The sequence below is a fragment of the Maniola jurtina genome, chromosome 10 (assembly GCF_905333055.1).
Source record: "Maniola jurtina chromosome 10, ilManJurt1.1, whole genome shotgun sequence".
NCBI classification, from domain to species: domain Eukaryota; kingdom Metazoa; phylum Arthropoda; class Insecta; order Lepidoptera; family Nymphalidae; genus Maniola; species Maniola jurtina.
Genome location: NC_060038.1, coordinates 7877161 through 7898299, shown reverse-complemented (window position 1 = coordinate 7898299; position 21139 = coordinate 7877161). Strand labels below are relative to the sequence as shown.

General features: G+C 35.5%; 2 protein-coding genes across 3 annotated transcripts; one reads left to right on the top strand and one right to left on the bottom strand.

Annotated features, from left to right (window-relative positions):
- The first annotated feature begins 6800 nt into the window (after positions 1-6800).
- LOC123868684 (transcription elongation factor B polypeptide 3-like) lies at positions 6801-19608 on the top strand. 2 transcript variants are annotated; one of them, XM_045911234.1, is made up of 10 exons: positions 6801-6986; positions 7914-8112; positions 9115-9290; positions 9524-10670; positions 10978-11081; positions 11879-12054; positions 12693-12781; positions 13290-13489; positions 13694-13843; positions 14653-19608. In XM_045911234.1, exons 1-10 carry the CDS (start codon positions 6915-6917, stop codon positions 14845-14847), a joined length of 2508 nt encoding a protein of 835 aa, XP_045767190.1. In that variant the 5' UTR covers positions 6801-6914; the 3' UTR covers positions 14848-19608. The 2 variants fall into 2 exon arrangements, with proteins under 2 accessions (XP_045767190.1, XP_045767191.1); XM_045911235.1 differs by lacking the exons at positions 6801-6986; positions 9115-9290 and having other exon boundaries at positions 7982-8112.
- LOC123868685 (F-box/LRR-repeat protein 2-like) lies at positions 18371-20972 on the bottom strand. The gene is made up of 2 exons (XM_045911236.1): positions 20788-20972; positions 18371-20699 (listed from the first exon to the last, which is right to left on the bottom strand). The coding sequence occupies exon 2, from the start codon at positions 20679-20681 to the stop codon at positions 19638-19640; it is 1044 nt and encodes a 347-aa protein (XP_045767192.1). The 5' UTR covers positions 20682-20699; positions 20788-20972; the 3' UTR covers positions 18371-19637.
- Positions 20973-21139: the final 167 nt, after the last annotated feature.

Here is a 21139-nt window from a genome sequence, read left to right as displayed (position 1 = left end):
CTATAGGGTACCTACTTCCCGTTGACCTAGAATCATGAAATTTGGCAGATAGATAAAAACGTTTTGAAGCGGGCGGATTTTTAATATTTTTAATCCATATTTATAGGTACATGAAGTCCAGTAAAACGTTACCTTCTCTTTGAGAGGTTGTAGGAGGTCAAATGCTATCAAATGACCTCTTAACACCTATGGTCAAACAAAACATAAATGTGCGTTGATGTGCGTTAATTTTTTTGTGGTGCAATTAAATATTTCTTTTTTCAATTCAATACCTATGTAACTAACTACGGAAATGATCGTACTGTAACAAACACTGAACCGTTCCATCATTTGTTATTAGCTAAGTAATGGCCAGGCCCTTTATTATAGTAAGCGCAGAGCTGTTGCAGGATTCATACAACTCAATCGCAGGCAGGACATCGATCAATTTGATGGCGATGTAATAAGGCGCGAGTAGATGATCTTGGCTAAAATAATATACTTACTTATCTTAGAGCCTAATCCAAATGCTGAGTATGAATGCCGCACAGAGTAGGTAGGTACTTACATGTAATTTGTATCTTGGAAGCCATTATTACTTTAATGTAGAGAAAACAATGAGTTGAGATCTTAAAGTTGTTTGTACTCTATACTGTTTTGTGCCTACAAAACAGTTTTGTTCTATAGGTATCACTCAAAAAATTTGTCTTAAAGTACGCACGGTAAATACTTACCTACTGAATTGTAGACCGCAGTAGGTAGGTCCGTATTGCTATGCTATGCAGAAAAATCTTTATAAAATATAGGTATAGGTATATTAATTAATTTAAAGGTGTATCTCGCATATTGAAACGCGACCTCTAAATTCCATAAAACAGACAAATGATGGACTCGCAATTTGCAGGAGGAACTATTTACGACGGTTATAAATTAATAAATCTAGCGGCTATCAGCAATTATACTGTTACATTACTGGGCCCTTGTTCTCGATCGAGGCTTTGGCGCGAATCGCGATTGATCAGATTATCTGGCCAGAGAACGCCGCTTTCACGTCCTGTTATTCGTTACTGGATCATTTATAATGAAATATATATGATTAATGAAACGAATAATTAAAACTTTGCACTAGCGGTTTAAATATATTATATCTATGCACCTACAGAACGAGTGCAGTAAATAAATTCTTATGGTTCACGAGCCTAGTAAGTAGGTATTATAAATGATTTTAATATTATTTAGGTGAATGGTATAATTTAAAACAAAAATTTACAAACTGCAAGACGGGCTGTTGAGTCCATCCGCCGCGGTGTTTGAACTATGCTGAGACCTAAATGGATTTAAAAAAATATAATAAAGACTAATAAGTACCGACTTAAAAGCTCACGGAGTTTCACCTCGCCGGTCAGAACACAGGACCAATCTCCGACGAGCGACACTATATGCCCTCCACCTCCGTCTACCAGGTAAGCTAGTTTTGATTTTATTCACATTTTTGTCTCTCCTGTAAAACGCCGTACACCCTTTTGTTATGAACTCATTCGTTGTCTAATCTCCCCTGTTGGGTTGGGCTCCCCAGCCCAATGCCGAGTGCCCAATGTACCTACCCTAGCCTAAACCCACTGCCACTGTACCTATCCAAATCAAAACTGTTCAATGCCCACTGTAGGTAGGTACCTACCTATGCACTAGGCCTACTGCGACTAGCCTAATATAGTAATCTAAACCTAGGCCTATCTGGATGATCTGGCTCAGAGTGATGAGCGGACACTGACTCCATCCTCCTGCTAATCATACAATATCCCATGAAGAGGAATCAGTAGGCACACGGTGTACACCCGGCCTAAGCGCTTGAAAATAAAATAAAGCTTGTTAGTAAAAATTACATTAGCACATTCTTACAAACTTAGGTAGATACCTAATCATTTTATTAATCGGACCGACATTAATTATAAAAGTTCTCAACGTCTAGGTAGGTACCTACTGCTAAACCAGATCTTAGTCTGATAATCTAGATACGAATCGACGAGGCTTCCCTGATCCAGGAAATTAAAGTCGCACAACAGGAATATTGAGTAAATTACCTTTTCCTATTTACATAATCTCGTTACCTTTTGAAACGTCTATCAACATGGAATCTTGGGCCTAGGAACTTGAAAATCTTTAACCACGATAATGGGATTATTAGTTCTGATAATATTATCTTTGTTATTACGAGAGGTGACAATGGAAACGAGACCCCGCTTTGTCTCTATTACATTTTTGGTCCTGCCTAGACCTTTTTATACACCTGTATCGTATGTTCTACCGCTCTATATGGGGTTGGATATTATCCCATCAGGTTGTACAGTACGCGGTCGCACGGTAAGGGTCCCATTAACATACAAGCAAGTATCTCGATCTGCGGTGGGACCGACGACGCGGGTAGATATTTGCTGCAGCAATGCTCCGTATTGAAGTTGGGCGCAACGTTCCGACTCCCATTCCATGGCACGTTTACTTGTTAGCGTGATTCCCAAATGATAACGATCTAGCTGCGTACGAAACTCACCATTGTGCCTAGAAATACGTGAACACGTTGGCCCTTTCTTCGGTTGCACGTACCTAAGCCATATTTCACCGAGAGTGACATGCTGACTTATTCTCAAGTAGGTACTTAGGTAATTTAGAGTTCACTAGTTTACCTACATGCAAGTAAATCTACTTTTGATGCATTGTGACAAGCGCAAACAACTTTCGCCCTTAATATTGATGTCTGCACTGTCGGTAACCTTTACCTTTCTATATCCATATCCATATTAATCCATACTAGTAAGTAATATTATAAATTCGAAGGCATGTCTGACTTTATGTCAATCTGTTACACCGCATGTACTTGGGCTACTTTTTATCCCAGAAAATAAATTTTCGGAATTTATAAAAACGAAGAAGTCATGGGCTTCATTGGCCGTAGCCATTTTCAGAATGCATAATACGTGATTTCTTGCATCTACTTTAGGTACTATTATTATTTTTTATCACACTAATATTATAAAGGCGAAAGTTTGTATGTGTGTGTGTGTGTGTGTATGTTTGTTACTCCTTCACGCAAAAACTACTGGACGGATTTGGCTGAAATTTGGAATGGAGATAGATAGTATCCTGGATTAGCACATAGGCTACTTTTTATCCCGGAAAATCAACGAGTTCCCACGGGATTTCGAAAAACCTAAATCCACGCGGGCGAAGTCGCGGGCATCGGCTAGTAAAATATAATACCAAAAATTTTGCACTCGCGAATGATAAAATACCACTAACTAGGTAAGTAAATTACCCCGTCAAGTCGAACAAAAGTTTTTTCTCATGAAACGATTCCTGGTCACGGCCATGATGGGCTTCATTTATTTATCACAAGATAGCTTGCATCCTGGTCATGGATATAGGCTTTTTTACCCTGGAAAATCGAAGAGCACCTACAGGATTTCAAAATCTATCTAAAAAAGTAAAAAATAATCCTATTTCTGAATTATTTTTTTTAACTCTAAGACCAGTTGACCGCAAAATACACATTTGCTCTTTTTTCATGTATGGGAGCCCCCGTCAAAAATAACTGAATTGAATTTTTAATTCAATATTTGGTTTTGGGTCAACGTTCTACCCAGGCTTATAACTCATTTAATCTACGAGCTAGAGAACTGTATCATGTGTCGGACAGACGGACGGACAGACAGACAGCAGAGTGTAATTATTAGCGCTCCGTTTTCACTATTTGGCTACAGAAACCTAAAAAGCGATGATTTAACAAGAGAATTTCGTAATTATTACTAGGCGCCTGATGTAAACATAAAGCAATAGGTTTTTGTTACGAATTGAGAGTCAAAATACGAGTATACCATCCGTTTCTACTGTAACACACGATGTACCTACGAAGAAAAACGATAATGAGGAGGCTCGAAAGTCGAGTCAAAACTGTTCGCGTTAGTTTTATCTGATCAACTCAAATGGTAGAAGGACTTTGACTAGTAAGTACCTATATCAAAGGGCAGGACGTACAGTCTATGGACGGGTCATCAATTGTACAGTTTTTCGTACAAATTCACACAAAATATATTCTATGTAGATGACTACTGTAATAAGTAAGTATAATAATTTGTCAGCAGACAGATAACGGCAACAACTTACTGTATGTATTGTAGGTACATGAGACATTACACAGCATGTCGTCTAGACTGTAGTTGCTCGAATGAGGGACGCAGGCACGCAGGGTCAGCAGTACTGTGTAGGAGGACGGCGCCGGTCATTACATCTTGCCCTTTGCAATGTGCCCGCTAGGCAGTGTGTACTCATTTACATAACGTCTCATGACACTGCGATGCCGCAACTATTATCATATTATTATAATCTGTGATGATTAGCAGACAAAGTAATCATAGAAATAAGATTGGTACGATCAAGCTTTACATACATAGTAAATTAGTAATCAATCTATCCGTAATCTCTTGTTATACTATGCGTTGATACAATAATTTCTCAAAAAGACCCTACCTACTGTATTTAAAAAAAATAACAACGTTGTTAAATAACCTATCGACAGATAACAGATAGATTGAATACCTAATTATTTAATAGTCAACTCGATTATTTGTTCTGTAGTCAAACAATTACACGACATAAAAAATACAACTATCTGTCTGTATCTACATCCATAATATGGAGTGTCCGGTAAAACATTACGATCCTCTCGAGACGTTGAGCTGTAGGGAAGTCTTCAAAAAATTACTAGGTACCTATTGGCTTTCGTGGCAGAACTCTTTGATAGGTATTAACATGGTAGGTACTTACCTGCCTATTAACACAAATGGTACACCGTGAAACTAAGTAATCACGGGATTATAACGTATTTAGGAAAAACGATGTCGAAGTTCAGAGAGCAAAAGGCGAAACAACGACTAAGAAAATTATAGTGAGAGAATGTTACCTGATAAAATGAAGACGAGTAGGTACAAATCTTTTAGTGTGAAGATACCTATAGGTAGGTGTGTACTGTGTAGATACTAGATAGGAACTTCGTTACTCTTTACTTTTGGTATAGGACCGCCTACCTGCGAAATTTCATGATTCTAAGTCAACGAGAAGTAGGTAGTTACTAGGTACCCATGAAATACCATAAAGGTATAGGTTTCTCTTACTTCACGACACGACATACAGACAGAGTGTCAAACAATCCTATAGGGGTTCCTTTTTTCTTTTTACAGTACATAATCCTAAAAATATTATGTTTTGGGTTTGTTTTATTCCTTCATAAATATTCAAATTTTAATGGTAATACATATGTAGTTACCAACTCTTGGGCGTGCTTGGGCTTTCAATATATTCCATTTAGAAAATTACCCAAAATTGTATAGCAATTTATTAGTTCCACCAAAATTAGTATAACGGGTCTTCCACAATATGGCATGGGTAGGTATTTTATTTTTCTGATCAGGCACGGTCAGGCTATACCTATTCTATCAATGTTATCCGTTTCTACTTTCTACATCATCAATAGACAATACCCAAAAGTAAAACCATCAATCGAATATGAATATGGCACCATCGACACTTATTACTAATTGTGAGTTATGATCAGTGTGATGCACAATGGATGCACCATTGTGTCTCGGGCTCAAAAGGACTAGAGCCCAGAGCCGTAAAACTAATTTAAAAAAGTAATAGGTCCAACTTCCTTACTTAGAGTATTTTCCCCTAAATTTAGGGCAAAAATAACCAAGCAGGGTAATTTTTAAGGTATGAATTTAATTAGTATTTGGAGGAAATATTGTGTAATACCTCTACCTGGTTACTTGAGGTATTTTTTGGCTTAAAATTAAAATATTCATCATGGTTATTCATCGTTAATCATGGTTTAAATAATGAATGTAATAATGAATATAGGTATAAAATCTGTAAATAAGTATAACTTAAAAAACCGGCCAAGTGCGAGTCAGACTCGCGCCCCTAGGGTTCCGTACTCTGGTATTTTTCCGACATTTGCAGGAAAAATCAAAAACTATTATACGTGAAGTAAATAAATAAAATTTAAATGTGTAACATTAAAAAATATATATATAATGTAACCAGACAGACAGACAGATAGACAGACAGACAACGAAGTGATCCTATAAGGGTTCCGTTTTTTCTTTTGAGGTACGGAACCCTAAAAATGGTCAAATGCGAGTCAGACTCGCACACGAAGGATTCCGTATTATCGTACAATAGGTGACATTTGAATTTTTTTTGTGATGTAACCACAAATTCCTAGTTTTTGGATTTTTCTCTTTACCTGTGCTATTTACGACATTAATTCTACACATCAAATTCTTATGATTCTTGGTCAACGGGAAGCAGGTACCTACTTTAGAGGTTTTGATTCCCTTGATGGCCCTTGACAGACACAACTGACAGACATCTGATTAATACATTGTGTATTAGTAACCTTTTCTCTAATGATACCAACGGAATTTTTATACAGAAAAACTAGATGATGTCATGATGATATTAATCTGCGTGGATTCAGGTTTTTTAATATTTCGTGGAACTCTTTGATTAAATTCTTTCCAGGTTAAAATTATGTAACTAACCTGTATTAGTCTCCGGGATACTGCTATCACTATACTAAATGTTATTGAAATCGCCAAAGCCAAGGTGGACGCGATGTAGAAAGTGTACTAGATGATTTCTGCAACTTCGTCCGCATGGATTTAGGTTTTTTAAAAATCCCGTCGGAGACGAATGAATGCAGAATTGGGTAAAAGTAAAATTAAGACCTAGCAACACTGAAGTAAATTTTAAAGACGTCACAACTCACAGATGTGATTTGTGAAGACATGTGTGTAATAAAAATGGTGCCCGTTTACCAGCTGGCACTTATTTTCTAAATCACTGTATTCTCAACATATTTTGTGTAAAAGTGTGGTGTTATGGCGTCTATTTTGGATTTAGTTAAGCATTACCAGCATTCTATAGAAAAATATCCAAATGACGAACAAAAAGTAAGTACATCAGCTATGTAATTGTACAACGATAAATCCACTCAAAAAAATTTATTATACGTCGTCACTAGGCATATTGAATCGGCACTTATTAGCTGGTCTAAATTTCACAATCCTCATTTATTTATCTTTATTTGCCATCTAAATTGATATTCCTCGTTTATGTTCTTTTAGTAAGCAAATTCAATTAAGAGGTTTTTCAACTAAACTCACAAAGAGAAGCCCTAATACTAAGGCTGAATGAAATATATCGAATAATTAAAAACAGGCTTAATATAAGCTTAATTAGGTCTGTGACAACACATAATGGAAAACTATTTATACATATCAGTAGGTACTTAGTACATAACTACCTAGTAGACTAATGTTATGTTAGGCAGTCCAAAAAAGTTACTTTATTTTGTTGGTTTTTGAAGAGTAGGTAAAATACCATCTGCATAGTGTGTTACATAGGTGTGATATAATGATACAATGGAACAAAATTAAAAACATATATACATATTATTATCTAGACCTGCAAGTCTAGATTATAAAATATGTAGAAGAGTAGAGATTTGTACTCAGCAAAATAATATTGCCTTTAACTAATTATTGCTTCACCTCTAAGGCTCTGCCCTATTGCTGTAATAGATGTATTGTGTGCTAACATAGTAACCTGAATTAAAAAAAAATAGCTTTTGATCCTATGAAAACTCTTTGATGTCCGGCATAAAAAGTTACCTATGTCACTCCAGATCTTTAACTGTATCCATGAAAAAAAATGTTCACATTGTCCTGTTGCAGCGTGATTGAAGAACAAACCAAGAAATCAGTAATACTTTCACATTTATAATATGGGTAGTGATCATAAATCATAATAACTTATAATATGATATATATCCTTCCGGTGATAATATTATGTTATATGTATTTGACGTAACTTTACAGGTTTTAAAATGTATTGACAAGCTATACAACTTAGGGGTGACAGTACAACATCTGCAAGAGACGGGGGTTGGTCGTACAGTCAACGCTTTACGCAAGGAGCCTGGTGATGTGGGACAAGCGGCTAGAGCCCTTGTGTACAAATGGAAGGTGATGGTCGCTGCTGAAGAGAGTGACCAGGAGGGAGAGCATAACAATGAGAGTGAGATATCTTTTTGACTTTTTTATTTGTCTTGATTGTATTCTCTTTGAGCGTCATATTCCTCATTGCTGAGGGTTGAGGCTCGGCAATCACATAAGGGTCGGAATTTTCTCAGGATAATAATGCAGTAGGTACCCAGATACTTCCACACACTCAACTAAGAGAATGTGATTTCAAACTTTAATTTTAACAGTTATTATCAGATGTTAGTAATAATAACCGGGCCTGATGGCTTAATGTGACACCTATAGGTACCACAGTTTAGTACAGTTATGAAACTTATACCGAAACCTTGTGGCTTCACCTACACTGGCAGGTGTCAAATGTAGGCTAACTAACAACTAGGTACATATGTGACATGGGCCATCATGGCATTGTGACAAGGAATTTTAAATATTGCAATCTTTTTAAATCTTAAATTTCACGTCACCCCTAGTCTTCAAATACCTAATATTTGACATATGTCAATTCAGGATCAAACCGAGAGCTCACTCATCCTAGTTCACTCCTTATACTTGCTCTAAATGACAAAAATAAATGGCTACACTGTACAAGAAGTCCAGGACACACTTCACATAAAATGCCACACTTACTCCACATAAACACTAAAACTTCTCCTACAATAATAATTTTAAGCTGTTTTCAGATTTAATATTAATCTATACTGAAAAAATAACTGTTTATATCTGTGATAGTTTGTAAAGAAAAGGTGCCATACAAAATAACAGTTATTTTCAGAGCTTATTCGAAGAGCCCCTACCACTCGGTAGGAATTTAGGAATAAGAACCAGGATTTAAAATTGATACTTACAAAATATGTTCATTGTGTTGACGTGTCGGTGACAGATGGCTCATCACTAATCTTTAGTTCTGAGTACGATTCCAAAATGGCGATAATCAAGTTGCTTCAAAAACACGTCGTCAATCGCATATCTTACTATGTAATAGTAATATAAGATATCTGTGTTTGTACTTTATCTGAAAAAAGCCCTTTGTTTGTAGCCTCAAATTACAATGGACATGAACATGGGAGAGATAACGACAATAATCCATCTGAGTCTAGAAATAGACATGACAAATCCGAGAAATATGATAGAACACCAAAAATTGAGGAAAAGCACCATAAACACTCAAATGGAGACCACAGTGGGAGTAAGAGAAAGTATCACAGCAGTGAGGTGAATATTTTACTGTAAAAATGTTTATACCAATATCAATGATCATGTCAAATAAAATTACACTACTCAATGTCTTACTCCACATTATATCAATATGGTCTTTATTTAATATTTTTGTATACTGGGATACCTATTGCAACAAACCAAACAACACCATATACTTACTTACTTCATACTATAGTATTATTCATTATTTTTGAAGTGCCTACATGTGTTTATAATTTGATTTTTAGGAAGAAGATCCTGATACAAAGAAATCAAAATACTCAAGTTCAAAAGACAATGGATACATAAAACCTGAAATTAAAGTCAAAGTGGAACCATCCGATAGTGAACTTGATAGCCAAGATGATACATCTAGTGAAAGTGACAGTGATGCCTCACAGTCTTCTGAAGAAGAAAGAAAGCCTGATGTTAAAGTGAAAAAAGAGAAAGTGGAAAAGACTGAAAAGCACGAGTCAACTTCTAGTAAGCAGTCATCTCAGGGTAGTCATGATACACATATATATGAATCTAGTTCTGAAAGTGTTAAAGAACACTACAAACATAATGCTTCAGAGACAAGTCATTCCTCTGAAAAATCTTCTAAAAATAAGTCAAATAGTTCCCAATCATGTAAAAGTTCCAAAGAGGGAGATAGGTCTATTGTTAAGAAAGAAAAAGAACATAAGTCTGACAAAGGAAAAAGTCACAGAGAAGAATCCTCAGACAGACACCGGTCTAGCAAAGACTCTGAGAAACAAAAATCAAGTAGTAGCTCAGAAAAGCCTAAATCTAATGGCAGTTCAGAGAAACATAAATCTGGTTCTAGCTCAGAAAAGCATAAACATAGCAGTAGTTCTGAAAAACATAGGTCTGATGGCAGCAATGCAGAAAAACACAGATCCAGTAGTAGTTCAGAAAAACATAAATCCAGTTCCTCTGAAAAACATAGGAGCCATTCAGAAAAAGGTTCAAGTAGTTCTGAAAAACATAGTTCTAGCAAATCTGAAAAAGATAAATATAAAAGCTCATCAGAAAAAGAGATCTCAAGTGATAAACATAAGTCAAAAGAAACAAGTAGTAGCAGTAGTAGTAAAGATAAGCATAGCTCATCGAGTAAAGAAAAATCAAAAGACAAGCATAGTTCCTCTAGAGAAAAAGACAGCAGTCACAAAAGTGACAAAAAACATTCATCATCTAAAGAAGGTGACAAGAAAAATAATGATAATAAGCGAAAGTCTGATAGTAGTCACGATGATGCAAGTAGTAAGAAAAATAAACATAAATCAAGCTCTAGTTCTAGCAAATCCAGCAGTAGCAAGTCAAAAGACGAAATACCAAAGAAACAATCTAAAACAAATGGCGAAAACAGTGATGATGGCATTGATTGTGGTTCAGGTAAGTTACAAAAATAATAATTGAGAAGCCTGCAAACAAAACTGGACTTTTTGACACTTGAATGCAATCTGAACTCATTTTCAAACAAAACAATCTAAAACAGCACTAAAATTTAGTCCAAAATTCATGATTTCTGTCAAAACTTTCATCATTTCAAAATTCAAGCTTTCATGCAGTATTTTGGTCCTTCTATAAAATTTTATTTCGCACAAGTTACACTGTTTTGTTCGCCAGCTCCTAAACTTTCTTAGATTGTTCATAATAATATGGAACATGATCAATATCTACTAAATGTTATTTTTCTCAGGCGCCAGTTTTGCGGAGGCCCTAGGCATGCTAAGTCCAGCTAAACCCAAAAAGAAGTCTTTTACCAGAGAAAGCACACAATCACCTAATTCCTGTAGTGAAGATGTAAGTGGATCCATTTACGACTGACAAGTGCAAATTAAAAATTTATAACACCCCCGACAAGTGAAGGTTACAGTAACTAGAAAAGAGCTGATAACTTTCAAACGGCTGAACCGATTTTCTTGGATTATAGCTAAGAACACTCTCAATCAAGCCACCTTTCAAACAAAAAAAAAACTAAATTAAAATCGGTTCATTAGTTTAGGAGCCACGATGCCACAGACAGATACACAGACACACACGTCAAACTATTATACTGTATTTTTAAAAACCTAAATCCACGCGGACGAAGTCGCGGGCACCATCTAGTTCTTAGATCAAATTAATACCAAATGGTTATTTCACTGAAAATAAAAGAAAAGCAAAAGTGATGTTGCAAAAAATCTGAAGGTGAATTTAAAAAAAAATACAGAATATAGTTACAGTTGTAGATACAAAATAACCTATTCAACTTCGTTTAGCTTTCATTAAGTTTATTTTTACAACCCTACCCAAAAAGAGGGGTGTTATAAGTTTGACGTGTGTATCTGTGTATCTGTCTGTGGCACTGTGGCATCGTAGCTCCTAAACGAGTGAACTGATTTTAATTTAGTTTTTTTTATTTGAAAGATGGCTTGATTGGAGTTTTATAATGCAACTAATTCTGTTGTACAGTCTCTAAACTAAATTGATGGATCTGCTGTTATCTTTTTCCGCAAAGTGCATTGTGAAAGAGTACTTTTAGAGCTGTCATTTTAGTTTTGTTTGGAGATTGTGTACAATAGAATTAGTTTGTTGATCTCGCGGTTGTGGGTCGGCAGCTGAGCCCGGCCACGTTGCTGGCGCCCAGCGCGAAGCTGGCGCCGCTGCCCGCGCTGGAGATCTCGGCGCTGCCGGAGATCTCGCCAAACTACCGGCCGCGGCCGCCGCCCAAGTTCCTGCCGCACTTCACCGACGAGGACGCCATGAGCTGCGTTATATCCTCCAAGAATCAAAGGTGAGGGCATTTCATGAAACCTATATCAGATATCAAATCATCATCATCATCATCATTATCAAACGATAGACGTCCACTGCTGCACATAGTTCTCTTGTAAGGACTCAGTGGACACACCACAGTCTTGTACCTCCTTAATCCAGCGGCTCCCTGTGACATTTTTGAAGTTGTCTGTCAACCTAGTGGGGAGTCTTCCAACGCCACGCTTTCCAGTTTGAGGTTGCCATTCCAGCACCTTGGGACCCCAACATCTATCGATTTTTCGGACTTTGTGCCCTGCCCATTGGCCAAGTGGCAATGGTTACTTTATCTTCGCAACTCATGAGTTATATTGGTCTCTGTGGTTCTTCTTTGGATCTCCTCATTTCTGATTTAATCAAATAGTATATCAAACTCCAAGCATAGCTCCCTCCTTCGCCTGCTGAGTGACTGGGCTTTCTTATGAGGCCCACACTTAGCGACCATGTCTCGGACACATATTATAGTCATCACTGGCAACACGCTCTGTTCGAAAACTGTATTCAAGGACTGAGTCATTTTGGACGAGAAGACATCTTAGATAGAAGATATCAAATAGTCAATGTACCTTAATTAGTTTCTTAGAAAGTTAATTAAACAAAAATAATATTTCCTTTCAGGACAAAAGTTTACTCTGGCAACAAAGTGATAGGAAAAATTCCGACATTGTATGAAATGTGCGTAAACGTCCTACAAGAACATATAGACGGTAAGCCCCATCAACTATATGCTATTGCTATATGTATTTATTCTGATCAATCTATTTTTTGTTCATGTAGATTATCCTTTAAATCTCCTTATTATCTATGTCTGAAAACAATAATTCAAGTCAGATTTTGAAAGTTATTGCAGCAGCACAGCACCAGTATAACCTTTCTAACGGAGAAAATCTTAATCAATTTGCGCTTCTAGTGCACTTAATTCATAAGACCAGTGTCGCGCGAACGTACAACACAAATTCGTATCTATGAGCGCGGTCTGATGGTGAGATGTATAGAATGCACTCTGACTTTGCTTAAACTTAAACAGAGTTAAAACAAGACAGATGTATATCTCTCACATAAATCTGTCTCGTTTCAACGCAATCTTAAATCTGAGCAAAGTCAAAGTGCGCTCTATAAATCTCACCCTTATTACACTACTTACCTCTATGTTTACGGACTTGGACATTTTTCTGAACAGGTGGTAATTGAATGAATCTATTTGTCTTTGTACAGCTCTTGAGTACACGGGCGGCGTGCCGTACGAGATCCTCAAGCCGGTGGTGGACCGCGCGACGCCGCAGCAGCTGTTCGTGCTGGAGCACTATAACCCTTACCTTATGGAGGACACGGACCACTTGTGGCAGAAATTCTGCGAGAAGAGCTTCCGCACCAAGAAACGACAGGAGTTCGAGACTTGGAGGGAGATGTACATGGTAAGACCAACAACATCTATAGACTGGTAATGTGCCGCCATATTTTGAAGCATGCTAGTGAGTGTCGTTTTACCCAAAGGTGCGTAAATACAGCACTAATATCCATGCAGTAAATGGATTTCTTTTCTATTCCTGGACTTTTTGTGTCAATATAATAATAACGAGTTTTGCACTAAAATAAATTCTTCAATATATATTTTGTAGCGATGCCAGGAGGAGCAAGAAATAAGATTAAAATCCCTGACCAATAACATAAGGATTGCTCAAGAAGCCAAAAAGGCACCCATCAAACAAACAAAAATGGCTTACGTGGATTCGGTAGTGAAACCGCCGCGGAACATATTGAAGAAACAAGTAAGTGGCATATTAAATATGGATAAAACCTAAAATATACGTTACTAGCTGATCCGCCTCGACTCGCTCGAGTGGAATTTTTGAAACTCAGTGACTGGATGGAATTTCCTAAAATCCTGAAACATGTATTTCTTCATTTTTAGTCGAAAGCCCATATATAGGAATTTTCATAGATGCTATAGTACGCGAGATGGCAATCGGGGAATGAGGTGGGGGGACGCCTCGCACACCCGCACAGCCCCCGCGCTAATCCGATGCAGAATAGCGCGGGTGACTTACTATAGGTTCCATTGTTTTTTAGGGTTCCGTACTTCAAAAGCGGTCTGTCTGTCTGTCCGTCGTGTCTGTCAAGAAACCTAATAATAAAACAAGATAGGGTATTTCCCGACCTAGAATCATGAAATTTGGTAGGTAGGTAGGTCTTATAGCACAAGTACAGGAATAAATCTGAAAACCGCGAATTTGTGGTTACATCATTTAAAAAAAAATTTAAATGTGTTTCAATTTTCAAAATAAGATAACTATACCAAGTGGGGTACCATATGAAAGGGCTTCACCTGTACAATGTACATCCTTAAACAGATTTTTATTTATTTTTATGTATAACAGTTTTTGATTTATCATGCAAGATGTTGGAAAAAATACCGGAGTACGGAACCCGCAGTGCGCGAGTGCGGTTTTTTATAGTAAGAAAAATTAGGTTCGCCATAATTCATGTTTGAATTTCGAATAACTTTTCCACACAGATTTCGAACGATAGAGAAAGTCTTTCAGAGTCAGTGAGATGAAAATAAGTGTTGTATTGTCAGGCTCAACATGGAACAGCGTTCGCAGCGACGGCCAGCCCAGCGGCGCGCGTGGCGGCGCTTGCGGCCGCGCCCAACGTGCTGAAGGGCGGCCGCGCGGCGCCGGCACCCGTCGCCACCTCCGCCGGCGCGCTCAAGCCCAAGAAGGCGCCGCTCATGCAGAAGGCGCTGCAGTTCATGCGCGGCCGGAAGCGATGATAAACGCCGATATTCTATCAGCGAACCTTCTTCATATGGGTCATCCATTTATTGTGTAGGGTAACTATGTACTTTTCACCCATCTATCACCCAAACCGAAAACGCGTCGCTAACGTAGTAGGCTACTCTTTAGTCTCCACGCCCGGTCAAGCCAAAGTTGAGGTCAAACTTAACCTTGTACCACCAAGTAATATTATCAGATTCCTTTACCGCATCTATACTAATATTATAAAGAGGAAAAAGCGATTTCGTATGTACAGGATAATATCGAGAATTAATGATCCGGTTCTGAGAATTCTTTAACTGGTAGATAACTATGTTGTTGTATGGATTTAAAATATCGCTAAAAAATGTACAGTTCCTGTAGATCACGCGGATGAAGTGGGCAAAAACTAGTATAACATAAATGCAAAATATGCAAATTCAGAGTCAAACAAATCTCATAGGTATAAAAATTAATGCTTATATCTGAAAAATTAAAGGAATATTGGTTTGATACTATGACATGCCCTATTTATTAGCCTGTACTGCCATACAACTGGGCAAAGACATCCAATTTCGCTACAACTCTATTCACCTCCTCCCTTCTTTTCTTGGCCATATATTTTATCTAATTCATCGCGCCATCGCCTCGGCCTGCCTGGCTCGGCTGATGATTTTGAGAGATCCACAAAGAAGCAGATCTGGCATATAAGGCACTCAATGGCCTGCAGTACCATAATACATTTATAGTTAAAAAGGTTGGCCGATATCGGCTATTGAGTTTTGGAACGTATGGCAGAATTCCTTACGCGGCGGGTTAAATAACCTAACCCCTCCGAATTTACATAATGCGCCTGCGAATAAATTATATTATTCTAATCAAGGATGTGTTTATCCAAAAAATTTGTTCGTTCTTGTTTGGCTATTACTATATGAAAATTGAAAAGTATGTAAATTTTCAGTTTTCATGTTCAGTAAAGAAGTGTTGCAGTCTCAACACAAGGCGTATCACTGTGCAGTGTATAAACAGATCTCAGCAGGCCTTGGGTCCTTGACTGTACCTGCGCAGACCGCCATGTCTCGACTTACCATGTCTCGACTTAGATTGGACTACCTGTCGATCACTGTATAGTGTATGATATTATGAGCGTGACTTGAAGTTTTATTTGGGCCATTTTATTTTAGGTATATAAATTAATCTGCCCATTGTCGTAGTTTAGTTTCAAAGTTTAGGATAATGTTAATATATAAGGATTTAATATTTTTAGGAGTCACTGAACAGAAACTTAGGCAATCATCAAAAGTACCTAAACGTTTAAGTACTAGACCTATAAAAATTGTTTTTGGAGATGTTTGCATTTTACTTACTGTATATGTTACATTTAAATACCGAAAACACTCATTGAGCGAAAAAACAGCTCAACGCGTTGTAGCAATCGCAGAAAGGCCACAGCGAAATTTGTGGCATGACTATTTATCGTATTCGACCACAACGCGTTGCAATGAAGGGAAGCCACGACGCGTTCTGAGTAGTCTTATCCCTAAAGTGGTATTGTAAAGGGCGAAGCCAGTCTACTGTCATTTAAAAACTTGACCTTTTATCTTAGTCAGCATCTTCCCCCTCCCTTTACCATCTCTCTCCTATTTGTCACATACTGCTCCATGCTGCATCGTCTCCTATTTGTACACTTTGTACATACATAATTGAACGTCTAATTAAGCTAGTTAACTGCGACAGTTATACCAACTAGTGCTCAGAACTCGTGGCTTTTCTTCATTGCCGTGGCGTTCAGTGGCGTTGTGATCGTACAGCTAGATAGCCACGACACGAATTTCGCTTTGTGGCTTTCTATGTTTGCCACAATGCGTCGTGAGCTTGAGATTTTCGCTCACTAAGCGTAACATTCTACATAAGTATTTTGTTGATTTTAACCTAATGACACATGAATTAATTAAAACTAATGTTTAATTTCGTAGAATACACAATTTTGACGAGGATTCTTTATTGTAATCTTTCCTCCCTTTTTGATGTAATCATCAAAAAAACAGTAAACTATAAAATTGCATGTAAGTAATTTGTATCACATTGTATTGTAATGCGCATGTATCATACTAAGTATGTTTTCAAAATAAATTTTGTTTTAAAAATATTATTACTGCGAAATAACGTTGTGTTTACGTATGCATTGGGAATTATTGCGTATTACTTATGCATTAAGAAAATTCTAGCTAGAATTTAAATTGAAAAATTGTGTATAATGGCCAAAACACAATTCACTGTTTTTTGTTCCAAATGTAGGTAGGTACATTTAAACACTTTTTCATATATTTTATGCGCATTGTCTGGATATCAATGCACTATGTAAAACTTTTTAATTTACATTTATCAAGAATATTGGTAGTTTGTAAGTATGAAACAATATTTTGTTACTTATAGAAACTTTAATAATTCTAACTTTATTTGACGTTATTTATTTTGCAAATTGACAAAATAATGGAAGCTGAGTTGCTTGCTTAAATAATGTTCTGATTTTCTAATTTCTAAGGCCCACTTGCACAAGGACACTTACACTGATTTAATTATACTGTCACTTTCTAACAAAAGCATTATACGGTTGCCAAGAAGCGACAGCATTCAAAAATTTTACTTTAACTTAAATCAGTATATGTGTTCTATTCTGAGCCTAAGTTCTAAAAAAAATTTAAATAAAATTAAAACAAGTCTAATGAGTATAATATGTATTGGTTTAATTTTTTTTTGCAATAAAATTGTGTTCCATAAAAGAATTGCTTATTAAGTGATTAGATTGTCAACTTATTATTTAAACTCACATTAAATTAAATAGTTAACTGGAACAGTATGGGAAAGTCCATAACATGCTTGACCAAAAAATTAATTATGCCATTTTTACAAAATGATTTGAGGTTCTTAAGACAGTTTCCCTGTATCTGCTATGGTTTCGGATTTCCCCATACTGTCCCAGTTAAAAAATCACACTGATATTCTAAAAGTTCAAGCTGATTCAAGCAAAAATAATGCTTTCTTATTATCTATATTTTTCTGTAACATTACTATTTTAAAGTAAACTAAAATACCTATGAATATAGGTCTTGTAAATATGTATAATTTATTAAGTTAGGACTTTTAAAACATTATTTTTTAGACAAGGTAGGTACCCATTCGTTCCTGCGTGAAACCAAAAAGGAAAGTTCATATTTCCCAAAAATGTTAGAAATTCAAAAAGAATTGAACATATGGTCATCTTCAAGAAAATGTAAGTTTATATAGTGACTAGTATTAGAATGGCATAAAACAATTTCTAAGATATGTAGTCAACAATTGATAATGTATCATCAATCTTTCTGATCTTAATTTAAGCAAATTTTTTGTTATCGTAACTCTTTTTAGGGTTCCTACCCAAAGGGTAAAAACGGGAGCCCTATTAATGTCACTCTGCTGTCTGTCTGTCCGCGTGTCACAGCTCTCTGTATTGGTATTGTTGTGATAAGATGAAATTAAAAAGAAGTTTAAGTATGGATATGTTAAATATTATTATTACTATGTACTTCTAATATTTAGCATCATTTACATTGACAATTGACATCAACAATTTTATAATACAAAAACACATTAAGTACCTACATTAACAACAGTAATTAATTCAAATTGTACCATATTAGACTGCATCACATTTTTATTAAAAGTTTGATCTATGAGTGGCTCAATGAAGCATTTACATAAATATCAGTATATATTTGGAAAAACTTAGGTACTTCATATAATATGTATACTTATATTGGTGTTGCTGTGATAAGATGAAATAACAAAAAGTTACAGATATTTCAAAATGATAATAATTACTTCTATTTAGCGTCTTCTCAATTAACATTTACAATTCACATTTTATAACACAAACTAACATCATATTCCACTTGTAGAATAATGAACTAAGTACATCACATTTTTATACGAGTTTTATTCATAAGTGGCTCAATAAAGCAACACATTAATTCATAGACATCTTGTTATTTTTTTCATAAGTAGATAACTATAGAATATGTCTAGAAGTAAATAGCAATTTAGCAAAAAAAAAATGTTAGTTCAATGTAGATACCTACTTTAGTAGAGTTTATAAACAGAAAGAAGAAGAAGAAATAGCAAGTCCCCAAGGATATACACATTGTTTTATCCTTCATTAAACAAGCTGTGAAAAATAGATTTAAATTAGCTGTGTGAAGAGCAAAATAGTTTTAAGTTATTAAATATTTTAAGGGTGACTAAAATTTTAATCACCAGTATCTGTGTCTTTAGCATATTGAGTGTCATAAGTAGCACTGGATGGGACCTGGTGGTGATGTTTTTAAAAAAACGCCTATGATAATGTAATATTAGTAAATATATTGGAATAAATGTATTTTTAATAAAATGTGTATCCATAATCTGTTGCTTATAAATTATCATCACCTGTATTGCTTGATTTATACATATAAATCACTATAAGTATACTTTCATGAAATGAGAAGTGCTGGTGGCAGTATGGTGGCTGTGAACGAATGACAATGCTATATGGGCAGGCACTTAATATGCTAATATTATGATTAAAGTTACCTAAAAATTTAATTAATTTTAGTACAACATAGTTTTATATTAAATATTTGTACAGATTTTTCACAATCATAATTGTTAAAGCATTACAACTAGTTTTTATTTTTTATTTCTTTTCTGATTTATGAAAATGCCATTATTTATACTGTGAATATACTTCGTTTGTGGATTTATATGGTCTTTTATTACACTTATAATATTTTCAAAAAAGGACAACATCAATATTTCTGAATTTAGACTTCAGCTGTCTTTCATAGTCTGTATTGATAATATTAGGACACTGATATAAAGCTAGAAATTTAAGATTTTTATAATGTTCAGATATCAGATCCACAATAGCTGGTGTGACATTTTGTATTCTAGATAAACTTAAACTTTCCAGAGGAAGTAGTGCTGAACTGGACAAAGTTTTCAGAAAAGCTAATTCAGAAAAATTGTTGTTGTTCCAGATCTGCAAATGCTCTATTCTTTTTAAGGATGTTAAGGAAAGTAACCCTCCATCTGATAAACTTTCGCATCTTATAATAGCTAAGTCTTTTAGCTGTGGGCACTGAGATAGCAACTGCAAGATGCTATCATTTACAGAACTTCCGCCATATATGTGCAATATCTCCAGTATACTCTGCCTTGATAAAATTAATATCTTTATAAAATCTACATCCAAATCTCTAATCTTTTCAATAAAAATATGACTTAAGTGATTACATTGCAATAAGGTAAAACAATTATTAGAGTTCAAACCAAAATCAGATAGGGCTAAGTAATTTAACTCTTTAAACTTGTCAAATTGTATTAGTAAATCTAGATTATTCAAAAGTAAAATTGAGTTCTTTAAACTTATTTTTCTTAACTTTGGCCATTTTAAAATGTCATCTTCAAACTCTTTACCAACTCTGCACATTACTAATTCCAGACTAATTAGATTTTTACACTGGTCTATCACAGATTTTATGACTGAATAATTATAAACATACTGTATCTTCAAACAATAGATGTATTCAGAATGTGAAGTTATAATATCTAGATTTTTCTCACTTATTTCACTTTGTCCAGGCTTACCAGAATATATTAATACAATACGTTTCCATACTGTGGAATCTTGAGCTAGCTTAGTCCAACGTTTACACACATTTTCACATGCAAGTAAAGTTTCCAGAGGTAAACATTTGAAAATATACAACAATAATTCATCAGGTAAACCATTGATAGCACACGATCCTTCGTCATTGTTGTCTGAAATAGTCATTTTATGGCACTAAAAATCCTGTAACAATATAAAGGTTAAGAAAATTTTATTAAAACATAATAATTTATATTAGAATAAATAAAACAAGTATGAATTAGTAAGTTACCTTTTTTCTTTCTTAAAACAGGTTCATAACGCATATGCAGGGGATGGTTGGGGATATTGATTTTAAAAGAAAGAAAACTGATTGCGTTTTATTAAATATGCAATTCATCGAAATCTATTTTTATTTTGCCAAAAAATGATTTTTCATAAACTTTCAGTTGGTCTTGGTGTTTTTTTTACTGATTTTACGGCTCTGGATTCCTTTTTATGCCGCTGATGAAATATAATTTTGTTTTTTTTTATTAACTGGTTTATATCAGCTCTGGGTCAGCTTTTTTGCTAAAAAGTTCTTAAGAAATGGGGGTCTGCAAAAATTTTTTTTGCTATTGTATCCAAAGAGTATGTAATCTCTA

Bases quoted from the DNA above. Each gene is read 5' to 3' on its own strand.
- LOC123868684 (XM_045911234.1), top strand. From the start codon at position 6,915: ATGGCGTCTATTTTGGATTTAGTTAAGCATTACCAGCATTCTATAGAA. The intron at 8,113-9,114 runs GTGAGATATCTT...CTTTGTTTGTAG, and splicing joins GGGAGAGCATAACAATGAGA to CCTCAAATTACAATGGACAT. The intron at 13,844-14,652 runs GTAAGTGGCATA...TTGTATTGTCAG, and splicing joins GGAACATATTGAAGAAACAA to GCTCAACATGGAACAGCGTT.
- LOC123868685 (XM_045911236.1), bottom strand. From the start codon at position 20,681: ATGACTATTTCAGACAACAATGACGAAGGATCGTGTGCTATCAATGGT.